This window comes from Cydia amplana, chromosome 26 (genome assembly GCF_948474715.1).
Source record: "Cydia amplana chromosome 26, ilCydAmpl1.1, whole genome shotgun sequence".
Classification (NCBI taxonomy): domain Eukaryota; kingdom Metazoa; phylum Arthropoda; class Insecta; order Lepidoptera; family Tortricidae; genus Cydia; species Cydia amplana.
Window position 1 is genome coordinate 1,220,033 of NC_086094.1, and position 21,826 is coordinate 1,241,858.

General features: G+C 41.2%; 1 protein-coding gene across 2 annotated transcripts in view; it reads right to left on the bottom strand.

The window, feature by feature from the left end:
* Positions 1–620: 620 nt before the first annotated feature.
* LOC134660129 (zinc finger protein ZFP2-like) overlaps positions 621–21,826 on the bottom strand; it is a 38,069-nt gene continuing 16,863 nt past the window's right edge. For both annotated transcript variants that reach the window (XM_063515839.1, XM_063515838.1), the window contains 8 exons: positions 20,151–20,225; positions 11,498–11,636; positions 10,758–10,879; positions 5,140–5,236; positions 4,081–4,263; positions 3,303–3,404; positions 2,234–2,332; positions 621–774 (listed from right to left, as the gene is read on the bottom strand). In XM_063515839.1, the coding sequence (XP_063371909.1) occupies positions 628–774; positions 2,234–2,332; positions 3,303–3,404; positions 4,081–4,263; positions 5,140–5,236; positions 10,758–10,879; positions 11,498–11,636; positions 20,151–20,225 (964 nt within the window). In that variant the 3' untranslated portion in view covers positions 621–627. The remainder of the gene's footprint in view (positions 775–2,233; positions 2,333–3,302; positions 3,405–4,080; positions 4,264–5,139; positions 5,237–10,757; positions 10,880–11,497; positions 11,637–20,150; positions 20,226–21,826) is intronic.

A 21,826-nucleotide genomic window follows, 5' to 3' on the forward strand; every position in this document is an offset into this window, starting at 1 on the left:
AATGCCCGAAAGGGACAGTTTCGCCCCCTGACGCTATTTGGGCAATTTCACTTTAACTTGCACTGCGAAGCTCGACTTAAGTCGTGTTTCAGTAAAGTCTAACCGTTACATTCCTGACAAAATGTATGGGATTTGACATTGACCGCCAGTTTTGTAACGATTGCTAACCGGCCGTTGATGCATAAACACTTTTCAACTGTGTACACGGAAAATGCCTTATTACAAAAATAAACAAACCATCTCTTCTTCTTCCTCGCGTTGTCCCGGCATTTTGGCACTGCTCATGGGAGTCTGGGGTCCGCTTGGCAACTAATCCCAGTAATTGGCGTGGGCACTAGTGTTTTTACGAAAGCAACTGCCATCTGACCTTCCAACCCAGAGGGTAAACTAGGCCCGTATTGGTATTAGTCCGGTTTCCTCACGATGTTTTCCTCCACCGAAAAGCGACTGGTAAATATCAAATGATATTTCGTACATAAGTTCCGAAAAACTCATTGGTACGAGCCGGGGTTCGAACCCGCGACCTCCGGATTGCAAGTCGCACGCTCTTACCGCTAGGCCACCAGCGCTTCATACCATATAAAGAAACAAACCATATAGTTGCGATATCTGCAATACAAATGTGTGTTAGGCGTCCATCAAGTGTTTGTTCCTTTTCCTCGGCGGCGGTTTGACCTTCATGTGCACGAACTTGACGTGCGTGTGCAGCGTGCCCGCCTGCGTGAACGCCTTGCCACAGAAACTGCACTCGTACGCTTTCTCCCCCGTGTGGATCTGACGACGGAAATAGTTTTTGTCAAAAATATTATTTAGGTTAGGTTAGGTTATACATATGGCCCTATTTTCACGCACTAGTGGGTAAAATAGCACTTTTCGTGCGATGTCAAAAGTTTAAAGGGCCATATGTACTGTAAAACGTTGTTCGATACACGTGCGAATAGGTAATTCGCAACTCGTGTCGATTTAAAACACTCCCTTCGGTCGTGTTTTAATTTATCGCCACTCGTTTCGAATTTCCTCTTTTTCGCACTTGTATCGAAAATAACTATTTTAGCGGTGGTGGCCGAGTGGATCGTCCGACCAATGAGTTTTTCGGAACTTATGTACGAAATATCATTTGATATTTACCACTAGCTTTTCGGTGAAGGAAAACATCGTGAGGAAACCTGCATACATCTGTGAAGAAATTCAAAGGTGTATGTGAAGTCCCCAATCCGCATTGAACTAGCGTGGGGACTATAGCCCAAGCCGTCTCGCGCATGAGAGGCCTGTGCCCAGCAGTGGGACGTATATAGGCTCAAATTATTATTATTATCATTTTTGGTACAAGCTTTTATCGCTGACTGTACTTTTCTTTCCACGTGCAACTAATATCTATCAAGACAATTCTAAAAACCACAAACAATTAGTTTGCCTTGTTTTATCACAGAATTCCTATGGCCACCTCTTGTCTCCATCATCAGATCAGCTCGATGGTACCATAATATTGCATTGTCGCCCGACTTACATATGTATGCAAATTTTCAGCTTCATTGGAGATTGGGAAGTGGGTCAAATTTAACTTGCAAGATTTGACCCGTACAAATAGTTCCGCTACTTGACGCTAGATGTAGACTACGAAAATAATAGTCGTTTTGGTAACAAAACTGATGGAGTGAGCACTCGTATGTCTCCTTAATAGGCTACATGACAAATTTTCATTTATGGTATCAATCGATCGGGTTTGTTTTCAGGATCAAATGTCTATATGGGACCCATTGCATTAAAGTAACACAAAAGTCAGAAATTGTAGTCAAAAGCCGACAGTCGCACTTCACTCGCGAAACGCCCTTAACAAAACGATAAATGAACGTGACGTCAAGGTCTCTGAGAGCCCATCTTGTATGGACAAAACAAGAAAATTGCGTTTTTGTCGGTGAAATATTGCGTTTATGTATATAGTTGCCATACAATATTTTTTTGGATGAAATGTAAGGAATCGAATGGTACCCTTACTTTTATCGTTTTTGGAAGTTAAAAAAGAAAAAACTTAAATTTTGTAACTTTCAGGTCCTGTATTTTTGTAACATTTCCATAATATTATTTTAATATCCACATTATTGTGATAAATTGCTCGTTTGCTATCTATTTTACTAGATTTTGTTATAAAATTCAACATGTGTCATCATCTCTATTCTCTTTGTCTAGACTCTAGAGTAAAATGGGGACTAGGTTTGTATTTCTCTGAACTTACTGCTCGATGCACGTACACGGAGGACTGGTGCAGGAACGTCTTGGGGCACTCCGGGCAGCGGTACTTGCGCAGTCGCGCGTGCACGATGTCGCGGTGCTCCTGCGCACATCATTAGTACATTGTTCGGGAAAGCAAAATGCGTAATATTTAATAACTTAAATTTGAAAATAGTACATTATTGTCGAGGCTCGAAAGTAGCTACTTGCAGGCTGAGGATTCGTTTTAAACGGACGACCTTGGGAGTCCGTTTAATTGAATCCGAAGCCAGCAAGTAGCCTTCCAGCCGAGTCATATATAGTGCTTTTCTCAAAAATGGTGCAAGAAATAGAAATGTTTTACAGAAGCAACGTTCTAATTTTCACAGAAAAAAGTAAAACCATTAAAAAGATTTGCTTGCCGCCTTTAAAAAAAAAAAGAAGTGTATTTTTCTGCTGAAAATACGCCAACGTATTTGAGACACCTAAATAGTCGCGGTACCAACATTATAATAATAAGTGCCGATCATCTGTTTGGCTGTTTAATGGACCTATGCCTTCATTTGATATGCCAGTTTTAAAAAGTTTGGAACTCGTTAAATAATGGAATTTGTATGCAACATTGCAGTCCCGAAATCGAGACTGAAATGTTTTTAATTTTTTGAATGACCATAAACTACGCACTTCGCGACCTATTTTTTGAAATGAAAGTTTATTCACGAGAACATATGGTACAGTAGATGTTATTGAGTGTACATGATATGTTCGGCCTTTAACCAGCAACGTCGACTTTGCCGTCCATTTTTGAGAAAAAATATTTATTGTCATCTATTTACAACATTGTCAATTCTCGAGGCGTTATAGAGTCAGACCGTGAAAAGTCTGCAGCGATTTTGATAGCCCACGCAGTGCAAATGTCATTTTAAACGTCAAACTTCTATGAAATTATGACGTATAAATAACACACTGCGTGGGCTATCAAATCTGCTGCAGACTTTTCTTGGTGCGACTCTATGAGGGTTGGCATTGGCAGTTTATTTTTTACTAGTCTGCCATTACTTATTCTGTGTATAACTGGTATGTAATGAACATACCCGGAGCAGCGTGGCGGTGACGAACCCCTTTGGGCACTCGGTGCACTTGAAGGGCCGGTCGCCCGTGTGACGCATCTGGTGTGTCTTCAGCAGCGCCAGGCACTGCCAACAATAATTATAATTCAGCCTATATAACCCACACTGCTGGGTACAGGCTTCCACCATTGATATATATCTAAGGACGGGCCTAGGCATAGTTCGTTTTTTAGGGTTCCGTATCTCAAAAGGAACCCTTATAGGATCACTCGTGCGTATGTCTGTCTGTCTGTCCGACCATACCCCCTCCCCCCCTTTACGTCCGAAACTACTGTTTAAAATTTTGAAAAAATACACAAATAGTTCTTTACCTATAGATGACAGGAAAACCTATTAGAAATGTGCAGTCAAGCGTGAGTCGGACTTAATGTACGGAACCCTTGGAACGCGAGTCCGACTCGCACCTGGCCGGTTTTTTTTCTTCTTATTTCTAATAAACTGCAGGATTGAAGGGCATTTGTTCGGAACTGTCACCTTTTGCGTTTAACTGACAGGCCGATGACGGGGTTGGTCACAGGGCGGACACGCCATACATCAAAAATGATTTGCGTTTATATGTGTGCGCGGCACGTCTGTACACGCGTCATTGAGTTTCTGACGGAATCTCAGTAGAGCGACTTACGCACACATTCATGTCGCGGCCTGTCGCGGGGCGAGGTAATCCGAGTCGGGGCGGGGCGGTGCGTGTCCGTTCTGTATGATAATACTATTACTTATTCTGTGGGGTTGGTTGACCACTCACCGAGTAAGCCTTGCCGCAGATCTCGCACATGTTGTCCAGCTTGAACTTCTGCTTCGGCTTGGGCTTGGAGCCGCGGCGCTCGCCGGCCGGCTTGGGCCGGTTCGGCCGCACCGGCTTGATGTGCAGGTGCACCCGGTCTATGTGCACCGAGAGGGACACCTTGGATAGGAACGATTTGGAGCACTGTAACCAAATACAACCATTACAACCTTTATTGACGACAGGTCTGGCCTAGTGGGTAGTGTCCCTGCCTGTGAAGCCGATGGTCTACTCTGGGTTCGAATCCCGGTAAGGGCATTTATTTGTGTGATCAACACAAATATTTATACTTGAGTCATAGGTGTTTTCTATGCAGTGTTGTGTATAACGCTTATTTGTAGGTTTAAAGACTCGAGCCCTCAAGACTCGTAAGTCTAGAAGACTCGACTATATTTGAGAATTGTATTTATTTATTTTACGCGTATGGATGTAAAAATCGTCTTTGCCGCCTTTGAGGCGTTAAGCCTCGAGAGTCTTAAGGGTTCGAGTCTTTAAGCCTCAAAATGAGCGTTATTCACAACACTATTTCTATGTATTTCAGTATTAGTATATTATATAGGCGAGTATCGTTGTCTGTCACAACACAAGCCTTCTTGAGCTTACCGTGGGGCTTAGTCAAAAATGACCTATAATTAGTGGGGAGACACTCCTGACTTCGGGCAAACTCGGCTCCGTTCGGCTCAGCATTGCTCCGAGCAATTATTAGGGTTGACACCACTTGACGTCCCTTTGCGTGCACGACCACAGATAAGATAATGACTTGAATTTTGACAACCCTAAATAGCCAACCATAAGTTAGAAAGGGATATCATGATTCGACCCTGAATCGCTGTCAAACTTCGGTTTTGTAGGAAGTGTCCTTTCTGTACGGTGGTACTATTACTTATTCTGTGCTATAATATTTATTTATTACCAGACCAGATATTTCCAGAAGTTTTAGAAGGTTGGCATTAACTGTATCCCATCAATGCGAGAAGGTTGTAGAGCGAGAGCAAGGGTGTAAGAGGGAGACAGACTGACCGCGTCGCAGGTGAACAGCTGCACGCCGTGCGCCTCGTGCTTGTGTCGTATCAGCTCGTCCTCGGTCGGGTACAGCGCGCCGCACTGCTCGCACGCACTGCGACAGAGGGAGACAGGTTAAACACACTGAAATATACAACTCAGGCTCTTTCAAATGATACCCCCGCAGTGTGGAGACACCATTTGACCTATACCTCTCGCCACAAAATAAATAATAGTACTTAGCTACAGAATACTCACTCTCTAACAAAACGCGTCTGTTACGATCAGCACAGATATGGCCGCTAGGTGGCGACAGCGCCACGCGCGGCTTATGGCTTTCCCCAAAATTGGGGCCGAACGGATGTACTTTTAGCTACCTGTAGCAAAGTGACGAAATCGCGGAGTGAGACACGCCTGCTCTCGCGTCGAATGATGTTTGTAGATTTTTTTTAGAAGTTTAACACATTCATTGCCACCCAGCCAAACAAGACATCCGCGTCAGGCCACAAAAATGTCGTCATATAAAGCTGTAGTACCACGATCCCGACTATCGGGTCGTCCGGCCTGGGAACGAAATCATAAAATACCCGATAGTCGGGTTTTTGGCACTGAATGTGTTAACGCATTAATTTATTTAGCTTGTGGTGCTGCAGGGCCTGCTTGGACTCGAACCCGGACCTCGTAGGTAGACAGACCTAGGATACTGTAACGGCTGGGAGTTAAAACACCAGTTAAAACTATATTATTCGAATTTAAAACGGAAAGTAGGTACACATAAAAAAACCGGCCAAGTGCGAGTCGGACTCGCGCACGGAGGGTTCCGCACCATCAACAAAAAATAGAGCAAAACAAGCAAAAAAATGGTCACCCATCCAAGTACTGACCCCGCCCGACGTTGCTTAACTTCGGTCAAAAATCACGTTTGTTGTATGGGAGCCCCACTTAAATCTTTATTTTATTATGTTTTTAGTATTTGTTGTTATAGCGGCAACAGAAATACATCATCTGTGAAAATTTCAACTGTCTAGCTATCACGGTTCGTGAGATACAGCCTGGTGACAGATGGACGAACGGACGGACGGACAGCGGAGTCTTAGTAATAGGGTCCCGTTTTTACCCTTTGGGTACGGGTACCCTAAAAATGAGCGCAAGAGACGTGCGGCCGGCGCGGAGTCTAGATCGGAACCAATTCGGGTTTGTTCGGAAATGCATAGATGCACCCCGGCTCCCCGCACCTCTCTCAGCTCTTACACATTCATTGACGCTGTTAATGAGATATTATTTGCATCGCGAACAGATACCTTGTGGCAATAGAGAGAGCAACAGGTGGGTCACTGTACGTAAATCATTGTGGAAAGTGTCTTCTCTTTAGCGTTATGGATGAATGAATGAAATGAACCTGGGCCTTAAGATCCTGTCAGGGCATAGTTCCTCAACCCACCAACAGAGCGGCAGCTGACGTACACGAGGGTTCACTATAGTTACCTGTGGTCGTTGTGGCAGTGCTGGCCGTCCTACTGTGTCTTGTGGTGCTGCAGGGCCGGCTCGGACTCGAACCCGGGACCTCGTAGGCAGACCTAGGGTACCTGTGGTCGTTCCGCAACACACCAACAGAGCGGCAGCTGACGTACACGAGGGTTCACTATAGTTACCTGTGGTCGTTGTGGCAGTGCTGGCCGTCCTGCTGTGTCTTGTGGTGCTGCAGGGCCGGCTCGGACTCGAACCCGGGACCTCGTAGGCAGACCTAGGGTACCTGTGGTCGTTCCTCAACCCACCAACAGAGCGGCAGCTGACGTACACGAGGGTTCACTATAGTTACCTGTGGTCGTTGTGGCACCGCTGGCCGTCCTGCGGTGTCTTGTGGTGCTGCAGGGCCGGCTCGGACTCGAACCCGGGACCTCGTAGGCAGACCTAGGGTACCTGTGGTCGTTGTGGCAGCGCTGGCCGTCCTGCTGTGTCTTGTGGTGTTGCAGGCAGTGGCGGATTTGCAGTCTTTGCCGCCCTAGGCTCCAGGCCTTGTAGCCGCCCCTTTCTCAGCATCAGCACCCATCATATTGACTACATTTAGGTCAGGCGACGAAAAGGTGTAGAGTGAAATGCTTGGGACACATTTTAAACTTATTAGTAACTCTATTTGGACTCGTTAGGAGGTGAACATATCAAAAGTCCCCTTGAGAGGGGGTAGGAGGGTTTGGTTGAAGGTCCCATTTTTCGGGTTTTTGCTTATTATATCTCAGTAACTATGCGTCCTTGTGACAAATTCATTATACAAAATCAAAGCTAATTAAATTTGCTACATGTTTTATACAGTCGAGTCAGTCGAGTTTTTCGATAGGTATTTTGTTTAGTTTTTGAGAAATCCGCTCTCTGTAATTTTGCATTAAATTTCCTTCAATACATAATATGTAAATATTTACGGTACAACTACGTACAACCTATCAGATTTTAACAGTGTATTCCTGTAGGGCTAAGATGGTCGGTTTTTTATGATATCATGCCTGTCACGTTCTAACAAGTATGTAAGTGCGAAAGTGAGGCATAACATGACAAGTGATAAAAATGCGACCATGATATCGCCGCTGATCATATTTAATTTAAAGACTAAATGTCCTATAAACTTTTCTGGAACTCGCCTAGTTTCAGAATAAAATTATTACCAATTAAAAAACAAAACATCTAAAATGCATTTACGGTGGCGATGTTGCCACTATGCGACGTAGTCTACATATTATCCTTATTGATAAATGTCAGAAAGTAGTAACGCTTTGCAAAAAAAATAGGTTTTACGAAAAAAAGCAAATACTTATTCATTTTAAGTGACAGTTTTACCAATAACACTAGTTTTTATGTACAAAAACATTCAAAAAATCTAAAAAGAAACATAAGAAAATCTTTTTTATTGCCAAAATTCACCTATAAACACTCATATAACATTTTTTTTCCTTATTTTGGCCTCCAGCGAATTCCAGAGAAGTTGAAAGGACATTTTAGTCATTTAATATGATCAGTAATAAACTGTTAAAAATTTTCGGGTTCCTTTTTCCTCGTCAATATTATTGAAGAAAATTTAATGCAATATTTCAAGAGCCACTGCGAAATCGACGCCACACTCGCGTTCGGGGCTTCGCGACGCGATTTGCGCACAAGTGTAGAGGGCCCTCAAGATATCGAAAAACTTGACTGAGTAAAACTTGTAGCAAATTTAATCAGGTTTCATTTTGTATAATGATCATGTTTGTCGTTAGAACGCATAGTTTCCGAGATATAAGCGAAAAACCGAAAAATGGGACCTTCAAACTCCTCTCCCCTCTTCCTCCGGCTCAGCAAGGGCTACGGCCGGGGACTTTTGATATGTTCACCTCCTAACTAGTTCAAACAAAGTTACGAAGTCCAAAATTGTGTTCCAAGACTTCCAACCATTTCCCTCTATGGGTACCTTTTTTTGAGAATTCGTTGCCTAATTTTGAATTATTTCTTGTTATAACAAGAAATAATTCAATCAGCGATCAGCGAATTTTTTGTCACAATTTGCCGCCCCTAATATCTCGCCGCCCTAGGCTCGAGCCTACTGTGCCTTATGGGAAATCCGCCACTGGTTGCAGGGCCGGCTTGGAGTCGAACCCGGGACCTCGTAGGCAGACCTAGGATACCTGTGGTCGTTGTAGCAATAGAGATAGCAACTGGCGGGTCCAAATCCTTGTGCAAAGCGTCTCTTCTCTTTAGTGTTATATAAATCTCCCGCACCCCGCATGCGGGCCCTATCATCGACTAATGAAACTGGTCGTTCCTCAACCCACCAACAGAGCGGCAGCTGACGTCGATGAGGGTTCACTACAGTTACCTGTGGTCGTTGTGGCAGCGCTGGCCGTCCTGCTGTGTCTTGTGGTGCTGCAGTGCCGGCTTGGACTCGAACCCGGGACCTCGTAGGCAGACCTAGGGTACCTGTGGTCGTTCCGCAACCCATCAACAGAGCGGCAGCTGACGTACACGAGGGTTCACTATAGTTACCTGTGGTCGTTGTGGCAGCGCTGGCCGTCCTGCTGTGTCTTGTGGTGCTGCAGGGCCGGCTTGGACTCGAACCCGGGACCTCGTAGGCAGACCTAGGGTACCTGTGGTCGTTCCGCAACCCATCAACAGAGCGGCAGCTGACGTACACGAGGGTTCACTATAGTTACCTGTGGTCGTTGTGGCAGCGTTGGCCGTCCTGCTGTGTCTTGTGGTGTTGCAGGGCCGGCTTGGACTCGAACCCGGGACCTCGTAGGCAGACCTAGGGTACCTGTGGTCGTTCCTCAACCCACCAACAGAGCGGCAGCTGACGTACACGAGGGTTCACTACAGTTACCTGTGGTCGTTGTGGCAGTGCTGGCCGTCCTGCTGTGTCTTGTGGTGTTGCAGGGCCGGCTTGGACTCGAACCCGGGACCTCGTAGGCAGACCTAGGATACCTGTGGTCGTTGTAGCAATAGAGATAGCAACTGGCGGGTCCAAATCCTTGTGCAAAGCGTCTCTTCTCTTTAGTGTTATATAAATCTCCCGCACCCCGCATGCGGGCCCTATCATCGACTAATGAAACTGGTCGTTCCTCAACCCACCAACAGAGCGGCAGCTGACGTACTCGAGGGTTCACTACAGTTACCTGTGGTCGTTGTGGCAGCGCTGGCCGTCCTGCTGTGTCTTGTGGTGCTGCAGGGCCGGCTCGGACTCGAACCCGGGACCTCGTAGGCAGACCTAGGGTACCTGTGGTCGTTCCTCAACCCACCAACAGAGCGGCAGCTGACGTACACGAGGGTTCACTACAGTTACCTGTGGTCGTTGTGGCACCGCTGGCCGACCTGCTGTGTCTTGTGGTGTTGCAGGGCCGGCTTGGACTCGAACCCGGGACCTCGTAGGCAGACCTAGGGTACCTGTGGTCGTTCCTCAACCCACCAACAGAGCGGCAGCTGACGTACACGAGGGTTCACTATAGTTACCTGTGGTCGTTGTGGCAGCGCTGGCCGTCCTGCTGTGTCTTGTGGTGCTGCAGGGCCGGCTCGGACTCGAACCCGGGACCTCGTAGGCAGACCTAGGGTACCTGTGGTCGTTCCTCAACCCACCAACAGAGCGGCAGCTGACGTACACGAGGGTTCACTACAGTTACCTGTGGTCGTTGTGGCACCGCTGGCCGTCCTGCTGTGTCTTGTGGTGTTGCAGGGCCGGCTTGGACTCGAACCCGGGACCTCGTAGGCAGACCTAGGGTACCTGTGGTCGTTCCTCAACCCACCAACAGAGCGGCAGCTGACGTACACGAGGGTTCACTATAGTTACCTGTGGTCGTTGTGGCAGCGCTGGCCGTCCTGCTGTGTCTTGTGGTGCTGCAGGGCCGGCTCGGACTCGAACCCGGGACCTCGTAGGCAGACCTAGGGTACCTGTGGTCGTTCCTCAACCCACCAACAGAGCGGCAGCTGACGTACACGAGGGTTCACTACAGTTACCTGTGGTCGTTGTGGCACCGCTGGCCGTCCTGCTGTGTCTTGCGGTGTTGCAGGGCCGGCTTGGACTCGAACCCGGGACCTCGTAGGCAGACCTAGGGTACCTGTGGTCGTTCCTCAACCCACCAACAGAGCGGCAGCTGACGTACACGAGGGTTCACTATAGTTACCTGTGGTCGTTGTGGCAGCGCTGGCCGTCCTGCTGCTGTTTGTGGTGTTGCAGGGCCGGCTTGGACTCGAACTGCACGCGGCACTTCCGGCAGAACAAACCCGGCACCGACGGCTGCAGTTGCTGCAATAATACGATCATTGGATGAACGAAAAAAACCGGACAAGTGCGAGTCGGACTCGCGCACGGAGGGTTCCGGACCATCAACAAAAAATAGAGCAAAAAAATCGTGTTTGTTGTATGGGACCTCCCCTTAAATATTTATTTTATTTTTAGTATTTGTTGTTATAGCGGCAACAGAGATACATCATTTGTGAACATTTCAACTGTCTAGCTATTGCGGTTCATGAGATACAGCCTGGTGACAGACGGACGGACGGAGAAGTCTTAGTAATAGGGTCCCGTTTTTTACCCTTTGGGTACGGAACCCTAAAAATGGACTAGTGTCCGACCGAAGATTCGGTTTCGTTCGGCCAAAAACACATGTTTCGGCCGTAGTTTCAATTTCAGCCAACGCACTCTTAATATGTGTATAAAAGCGGTATTACGACATTTTTTAACGATTTTATCAAGTCTACAAAAGATTCGGATTCGGCCGAAACTAGAGCCAAAGCCGAACCTTTGGTTTCGACAAAAACATGTTTCGGTCGGACACTATCGGCACCGCGCATGTAGCACCTCTGAAGTTGCAGGCGCCCATCGTGTCGTCCGGGTCGTTTTCTTCCTGTATATATAGTATACCTTGTTGTGCGTGCGCGCCTTGTGACTGCGCAGGCCGCGGCGGCTGGTGAAGGTCTCCCCGCACACCTCGCACGTGCCGCCGGCCGCGTTCTCAACCGGGTGCGCCATACGCATATGTGTCGTACGGGTCGTTTTCTTCCTGTATACATAACTTTATTATCAAAATATTAATTTTTAACAAGCAGAAACATCTGCGAACGATGCTATTTAGCTTAGAATAAATTTAAAAGTGGAAAAATAGGGTACTTTACTGCATTTCAAATAAATTATTTTACACCATGCATGAAATAAAGCACCAGATAATTATTAGAAAAACATAGATAGCAGTTATGTTTAAACGCAAGTCTTATTTAATAAATAGGATAGAAATATAAAAAGTAGGTGTATTGACCGTGACGTCACGATGTAATGTTTAATAGTTATTTGTACAACAAGTGATCAAAGTTTGATATTTCTTCGAGTGCTTATTTTGAGTCCCGTGCAAGCGAAAGATTCTATAATAGATTCACGAGCGTAGCGAGTGAATCTAATTTAGAATCTTGAGCGTAGTAAGGGACTCAAAAGCGCACGAGATGTAAATAACTTTGATCTCGTGTAGTACACAACATTTTTCACCTCAGCGCAGTGAGATACCTATTAGACAACTTGAAAAATGTAATCCTTCTTCATCACTTAATACCTGCACTCATGTTTTCTTAAGATATACAAACAATTAAGTTTAATTACCGCAATGGAACACAAAAACAAAACGTAATAATAAATTCCAGTAAAATAATATAGAAATAACAAACATTAACTGACACTTCAATCGCCAACTTTGACAACAAAAAAATCTTTGTAAGATACGGTCCGAATTGTGGATACGTACTATTTTTCAACTATGGTAGAAATTCTTAAAAGTAAAATAATTAATTTTGCGTGATGATCTGTGTATTTTTTGAGTTCGTTATTTTAATTGTACAATAAAATACCTAAAATATAGTATTTTATCAGTTTTTATGAAATCTTAAACTTTATTTTTATTTATTTATTATTAAGAATTCATACTCGTACGTGGTTTGGAACGATGCGGTCTGAAGTTTTTCGGGGGTCTATTATAAACCGTGAATATACTGTTGAATGTCGTTTTAACTTTTTTTTGTCTGTTTCTTTTTGCTAACAGTGTGAAAGGGACAGAGATAATAAAACCCAAGTATTTCGAACTTTTATTAGACCCCGCATGTTGAAATGACATTTGACTATAAAGGTCACTTGAATGTCATTTTGTCTCACTCAGTGAGCAAAATCGCATTTTGCTCACTGTTTTTAAGAATCAAAGTACCCTTGTTCGAGCTGCTGAGGTGAAATATAAATTCCATATTAGCAAATCGTTTTGACAGTTCTAAAAAAGAAACTGATTTGACTAGTAAGAAAATACCCTATTATTGTCTTGGGTGAGACTTCTTACTCTTTGGGTGAAGTTTTTCTTCTTCTTTGGGTGAATTTAATTTTTCATATGAGCTACTACGACCGACTGTATTTTTATTTCAACAGGCAAATAATACTCATCGAGACAGTTCTAAGAACCCCAACATACATTGTTTGTTTTATTTATTTAAACTTTATTACACAAAATATATACAACAATGTACAAATGCGGACTTAATGCCAAATGGCACTCTCTACCAGTCAACCATAGGGCCAAACAGATACCTACAATTACTCCATATCATCATAATATTGCATTGTCATTTGATTTACATATGTACACAAAATTTCAGCTCAATCGGAAATCTGGAAGTGGGTAAAATTCGCTTACAAGATTTAACCCCAACCACAGACTACATATATACAGACGCTGCTATCCCATACATTCAAATGTGACCGCCTAAAAGCGCATCATTACTAGATGGCGTCACTGAAAATGCACTGTTGTCTATCATGGATACAAGATTGCGCTGTGTCACATCCAAATCATAGAATTCCTAATGACATCTATACGTCTTCATTGAAAGTTAGTAGACATATGTCGTTGCCAACGATTAGAAGTAATCAACAGATGTCGCTTTATAGCGTATTGAATAAATCATGAATCTAGTTTAAAACTGGATCAAGCATGAGGGGTGGAAGGAAATGACCGAACAGGATAGTCTTATGTATCTTTCAGTAGGAGTAAAGAGAGTTCGGGTACTTAAGGAGTACAGGGAGGGAAGGGAGAGGCAGGGTACAGAGAAATAGCGTAGCCAAACGGTATAACCATAAAGTAATTTCGGAAAACGATACTGTGGTGATGATAATATTTATATATTATAAGAATGCTACATAAGTCTTGCCGAAACTATTTAAACCGGCTGAAAATAAATACCTGTCATAATAATTTTGCGCATGCTACCATTGGTGCATGGCAAAAGGATTAGACATTACTACTGGCGTAAGTCCGTCTATATGCCACCATGCCACTGGTACTTGAGCGTTTCTTTATATTTTTTTAATCCAATTGCTCAAAAAGTTTAGTTTTTGTAGCTGCAAATCGTGCGTAAAGTTTGATTTTTTTACACTAGTGCTAAAAAGTAATCTGATTGATACATTTTAAATAAATGAGTATTATGCGAGACCCGCTTATAAATGACCCACCTGAACAACGCGCGATTGGGCATAAAGGAGTATTATTCGAGACCCAATAGTATTACTTGAACAACGCGCGACTGAATGAAGCTGACGTTCGTACAATACACTTTATATAAATGTAATTAATTAGATATATATCAATATAATGAAATAAAAAAAGATTCATGTTTTTTTACATATAGCTGGTCAACCAAATCTTGTCAGTAAAATAAAGGCGCGAAATTCAAATTTTCTATGGGAGGATATCCTTTCGCGCCTACATTTTTCAAATTTGCCGCCTTTTTCTACTGTCAAGATATGTTCTGAAAATTAATTTTATTAATTTTAATAATACAATTTCTCTTCAATTGGCATAATGCTGACAACAGTGACACATTGAAAAAAATGGCAATTAAAAGTAAAACTTTTTTTATTCCCTTCCCGCCTTTTTTATTCAACATTTAAAGTGATTTATGTTTGTAAGTAATTGCCAAGAAAGCATAAGTTATTAAATAAAAATGAGTGATTCAGACGATTTTGGAGTTAATTTAACGCCACCAGATATCAAAGCAAAGGCATCCGTTGTAAGTGACAGGGCTATAACCGCGAAAATCGAATTTCGCAAATTGCGGGCATTTTTCTCTGTCACTCTAATTACGCCTGCATTGGAGTAAAAGAGAAAGATCCCCGCAATTTGCGAATTTCGGTTTTGGCGGTAGCCCCTCAGTATATTACCGGAAAAATCGAAAGCTCGGTACTCGTGCAAAATGGCATACTTCTCGCACTTATATCGAAAACTACTATTTTTTGCCATTTTTTATATTGTGATCTTTTTTGCCACTTTTGTGTTATTTGTACTCAAATTCACGAGCTCTTTCGATCCTAATGAGATAAAATACCTCAATTCATGCTCAATTCACTCTTATCGTGCCTTCTAAAAATTTACGATACAAGTTGCATTGCAATAACTATAAAAAAGTAACTGATTTGACTAGTACGAAAATACCCTATTGTAACAATACGATGCGACGTTGTCGAGTTAAACTGGACTCGCTTCGCAGTAACTCATAGCAGTTTGGCAACGTCGCGTCGTGCTTTTATTTTTAAGCAACAGATTTGTACATGATTTGTACCATCTTAGTACCTATACATACAAAGATATGTTTTCATAACGTTCCTTTTCAACTTCTCCCATGGCAAAACCCGTACCTATCAAACCTGAAATTATTACACAAAAGCATTTAATGTTTGTTTTAATAAACTTTTTCTGTTATAATTAGAATAAATATATCTAATTTTGCGTATATTGACCAGGCAGGTGTTTGTATCACTAATTATGTGACCTATAAGTATAGACAGACAACAGCGTGCACAGAAACGTCAAAAACGGCATCAAGAGCATCAAGTAATGATTATTGCTATTTTAAAATTAGTCCCCTACTTCAGGGTAATGTTATACGCCTGTTCCTTAAAAAAGCAGAAATGGACAATTGGACACTGAGGCATAATTATCATTATTTTGGAATTTAAGTACTATATAATATTATTTGTAGTCTTTTGGAATATCATATTTTATTTGAACGAATAATATTGTATAATAATAAATCATAAAAGCTCTATTTAGGGACAAGAAAGAACTTTCAACGGCAACACTAAAAACAAACTGTCAAGTAGTCAAGTCGCCACAAAGCGGCACCGCGTTTGTTGCCTTTGCTTTGTTTCTGTTTATACAAACTTTTTAATTTCATATTATAGCTTCATTTGAAATATAGTACAAGTACGTGAATAGAATACCTAGACGTGTCTTGCTTGGTGCAGTTGCGTAGGTATGCTAAAAGGAACGTTGGAAGACCGATGTGGCGCTTTAAAGACTGTGCTAAGCGTGATATGTGCCCAAAATGTGGGAGGTCGTGCCGCTCACGCATCGGCCTCCACAGTCACCAAACCCGTTGTCTAAACAGCAATGCATAAATCGTCTGCAATAGACGGAAAGACCTGTGATGATGACGTGAATTGCCGATGTAGTAACGGAACACTACTCATCGTAAGATCTACATATTAATCTGACAGTGTCTACTGTTTACCAATAAATGATAAAAAATTAACACTTCAGGTAAGTTTGTTTTGAATACAAAGGTTAATTAAATAATTTATCACCACACCAACTGGTAAAGGCCCCCTTGATTGTTCAAATACTAATGAGAAAATTGCATTTTTCCCACATGTGGGGCAAAGTAATCAGATCTAAATTTTGAGTTTCCTTATGTTAGCTGGTAGAATTTACTTTTAAATGATGATTTTGAATTATAAATTCTTTATAATGTTCATGTGGATTTGATTTTTTTGGTATTTTATAGTTGGTATTTTCCCTGCTTTGGCATGGTGATAAATTCTGTGTTTCATTAGGTGGCAATGTTTGTTTAACCCTCGTGCCTTGAATTCTCACAACGCTCAAGATTCCACTTCTCGAACCACTCGCTACGCTCATAGTTCAAATCTTCTGCTTGCTCTGGAATCAACATTAGCATGAGCGGTTAAACAACTGCTTTGCCCCCTTGCCCACTAATAACTATTGTCAAGTTTTATTTTAACCCCCCATGCTAATATTGATACCCGAGCAAGCGAAAGATTCCAAAGTATTTAGAGTTAGAGCAAGAAAAGTCTGCAGCGATTTTGATAGCCCACGCAGTGCATCTGTTATTGATACATCATAATTTCAAAGACGTTGGACATTTAAAATAACACATGTACTGCGCAGGCGATCAATATCGCTGCAGACTTTTCTTGGTCTAAATCTATACAATGGTTAGTGTTTGCCACTTAATGCAAGTGAAAGTAAGCAAATGTATGTAATCAATTTGCAAACAGACTCCAATGTGAAGGCAATGTGTATTAACTTTATTGTGATATTATTACATTTTATATATAAAAAATATGTTTCTGATTTCAGGACCCAGCCTCTAGCCACTAGAAGTTACAATGTACTCGTATGCAACAAGAGAGTGAAGATGAAATAGTCAATGCATCTCTGTACAGTCGCCATCAGATATATCGGAACGGCCAAGGTGTTCACAATATCTGAACACGCACTCTAACGCCCTGACAATAGAGGCGTGTTCAGATATTTGTGAGCGCCTTGGCCGCTCCGATATATCTGATGGCGACTGTACCACAAGTAAAATATTTTGAGTGGAAGATGGTTGAGATTGATTCCTGTTTCAACGGACAGACACATGCTATGAAGATTCTCTTAAAAATAATAAAATACAATTAATAAATTCAATGTTTAACATGATAGTGACTTTATTTTGTCTACCCACTAACAACCAATTTGTTCAATGCTGGCGGGCAATGGCGGTAAACTTAAATATTTAATGTGGTATGAAGCTAAATGTTTTGAACATAATGGCAAGCCACTAAAAAGTTTTAATCCTAGATTAGCCATTAAACTGTGGCTACCAGTCTGATTTGTTAATTGTTATATAAGTACAGTCAGCGTCATATAGTAGGTAGCATCCAAAGTATTCAAATAGTTCGGTACACCATATTATTTGTATGGCGTACTGAACTATTTGAATACTTTGGATGCGACATGCTATACGACGCTGACTGTACTTAATTTAAACATATATAAATTGTATATTATTTCTACGGCCTCCTAGCTAGTCAGTAGTGACAGTGACCCTGTTCTGCCTATGAAGTAGGAGGTCCTGGGTTCAAATCCTCATAGGACATTTATTTGTTTTTTAATTGTGTGTGTATATATTAATGGTCTATATCTATTCCCATCTGTCCAAACCTCTTGTATGGCGGCGGGGACAAATGGGCCACCACCATGGGACACCATATTAATACACTTTTAGGGACCGAACCTAGGACTTCCAGCTTTTATATGATCACAAAATATAAGATATGTATGTATTTACATTTACACATTGTATTATTGCTCTCATACATATACGGATATTTTTTTAAATGTCGGATGTCTCTTCTCTTTTGAGCATGAATAGAAGCAGGGGATAACTGACAGAACGGGATAGTCTTATGTATCTTTCAGTAGGAGTAGCAGCGAAAGCGCTATTATTGTTTGTCCTTGTCACAGTCTCACATCTTGTTTTATTCCCCACCGTAAATTGACCACCGTGATTGGTCGAATTCATTGGTTGCCCACCATAACAAATAAATTCGACCAATCATAGCGGCGCAATGCGACGCTATGATTGGTCGAATTTATATGTTTTGTCCCTCACGGAGGCACGCGTAGACCACTTCTATAGGATGCTACCTTCTATGCTTTTGAGCAAGTTTTTGTCACCTGCCCTGCTATTCAAACTGCTCAAGAATTTACAATGTTTTGTTACCAAGTAGGTCGATTAGTGTAAGACTGTCCTAAAATATATGTATAGCTACTTGGAGGATACAACTAAACGGAGTAGCCATTAACAGGCTTTCCCCTCTGTCGAAAATAGGCGGCCAACGGTCATACACAATGTATGGACTGACGTTTATCTGACATGGCTATTTTTACGTTACGCATACATTTGACGTTCCCCTCCCCCGCAAAAATCGGCAGACTGTTTTGTACAGAAAATTACAGACATGGCGTCTCCGTTTGATTATATCCTCCAAGTATAGCTATATGAGGACAATTTTGCAATGCGTAAGGTTAAGTAAATTAATATACAAACAGCAACACTCCTAACTGTACATCGGTACAGTTAACACTTAACAGTGTGGGTGATGATACCATGTAGGTTTAATATATTTTAATTATTATCACGTTTCTAAGAACAATAGTACATTATTGTCGAGGTTCGGAAGTAGCTACTTGCAGGCTGAGGATTCGTTTTAAACGGACGACCTTGGGAGTCCGTTTAATTGAATCCGAAGCCAGCAAGTAGCCTTCCAGCCGAGTCATATATAGTGCTTTTCTCAAAAATGGTGCAAGAAATAGAAATATTTTACAGAAGCAACGTTCTAATTTTCACAGAGAAAAGTAAAACCATTAAAAAAGATTTGCTTGCCGCCTTTAAAAAAAAATAGAAGTGTATTTTTCTGCTGAAAATACGCCAACGTATTTGAGACACCTAAATAGTCGCGGTACCAACATTATAATAATAATAAGTGCTGATCATCTGTTTGGCTGTTTAATGGACCTATGCATGCATTTGATAAGGCCATTTAAAGTTTTAAAAAGTTTGGAACTCGTTTAATAATGGAATTTGTATGCAACATTGCAGTCCCGAAATCGAGACTGCAATGTTTTTAATTTTTAGAATGACCATAAACTACACACTTCGCGACCTATTTTTTAACCGGCAACGTCGACTTTGCCGTCCATTTTTGAGATAAAGTATATTATTACTTAATAATGTTGATATGATCATAAAGTATGAGGATTTACTACAGTGACATCTATTGATAGTCTTTCTCAAACAATCGAGCTATTTAGTGTGTTACAACGGCAAGAAACTAACTGTCTAGTAATGCGATAGATGGCGCTTAGAATAGTTCATGCCATTATTTATTAATTTTTTTCTGCGTCGATTTACTATGTGTAAATGGATGTTTTCAAAGGTTTTTGTTGTAATATGCTAAATAAATTAGAACTATACATGTTAATTTAAAAATTGGCAAGATTTGAAATAACACAAATATATATTTAGGCCCAATGGTGCTCTGAGTGACATCTCTTGAATTTTTGTGGAACTAAGCGAGGCTTGTATGGGCCGACTACTCTATACTATACTTACTTTATGCCCCAACATACTAATAGGGCAAGTTAAATAAAAGCTGGTAAAAAAGTAGTGTGGTCGTATCTCGTCGCATAAAACTCATTTCGTATAATTTTTATCCATCCGAAACTGAAAGTATTTTCGAAAATATTTTGCATAGGTTGTGTAGAACAGGGTACGTTAGGTTTCTTTTATAATTTTTTAGAAATTATGTTAATTGTTTCAGCACAATAACAATTATGCGAAATGAGTCTTATGCGTAAGCGTAACATTACATTAGGACAATCAATTATTATGCGACCCATTATGAACCCAAAAGTAGTCTCACTCACACAAATTGTTTGTCACAATGTCGGCACTTGAGAGTTGTCCCCGCGTGTATGCCGGCGTGCAGCACCGCGTGTGACCTGCACAAATATAACTATAATGAAACATTATAACAGCAGGGGTCACCAAATGGCGGATCCGAACCGCCGACCTATATTTATCTTTTACTTATTAAAATAAACTTAACTTATTTAAATAAACTAAAGTAGAAAGTGTAGAAACGGACCGCGATGGTCATATGATTTTAAAAAACTGGCCAAGTGCGAGTTGGACTCGCGCACGGAGGGTTCCGCACCATCAACAAAAAATAGAGCAAAACAAGCAAAAAAACGGTCATCCATCCAAGTACTGACCCCGCCCGACGTTTTATTCTTTATTCTTTATTATATTGCAGTCATGTTCATGTTACATTAGGTGTTACGATTTGAGGATGGTAGGTACATGACACCCTGTAAGGGCACTCAATATTTCTTAAGTCTAGGTAAGTATATGCATGCATCTTATATCAATAGCAATAAAATCTATTCATAATTTTGTACTTTATCGACCTTTATGTAGTATTCAATGTCACTCCTTTTATGAGAATAGTAAAAAATAATGAATTATCATGCTAATTAATATTAAATATAGAAGTCCAGGTTAATATATAAATAGATTCAAACAATAAGCAATATGGTCACATTAATTAGTTATTATGTCGTTTTTAGAGTGCATAAATGTCGATAAATGTTTACAATAATATTTTAATAGAACTTAATTAGTTTAATATGGGTAAGTACATAGCATAGCATTATTCCAATGTTTGGTCATTTAAAAATTCGTCTATTGTATAGTATGATTTTTCTAGAAGAAGCTTTTTAAGCGTATTTTTAAACTGTTTGTCGCACGGTTCCTGTTTTATACTGTCGGGGAGTTTATTTGTAATTATAATACATTGGTAGAAGGGCCCCTTTCTGCACACAGCTAATTTGGTATTTGGTATGGCTAGCTGATTTTTAGACCTACTATTAGTTTTACATACTTCTCCTTTGGTTATAAACAATTCCGAGTGGTTTCTAACAAAAAGTGCAGACTCAAGTATATATATACACGGTAACGTTAGTAATCTATGTTTTACGAAATGCGGACGACTGCTGTTTGGTATACGTGTGTTTGTCATAATACGGACGCACTTCTTTTGCATTATAAACAAATCATTGGCGTCAGTGCTTGGGTACCACAAGACCACACCATATCGGAGCCACGCATACGCATATGCAAAATATGCTGTAAGCGCAGTTTCAAAATTTGTGTTTCTTTTTAAAATGCTTAGCGCATAGACAAATCGTGATAGTTTAGTTTTTACATTTTGAATATGGCTTTTCCAGTTAACGCTACTATCTACAGTTAATGAAAATGAAAATGAAAATGAAAATTTTATTGATAACAATTGTTACATGTCATTTTTTTTTTTTTTTTTTTTTTACATACTGCTATTTGTCTATATGAAATTAAATATTAAAATTATCAACATTAAATTATATTATCAATATACACCAAATTATTATTAAACTATGAGAATAATCTATATAATATACAAACGTTACGCTCAAGCCAGATGTTATTTCTTAAATCGCTAGTGGAATGTCAAAAAACTCACTGTAATCATAGAACATCTTCTCAAGAAGCCACTTTTTTAGTT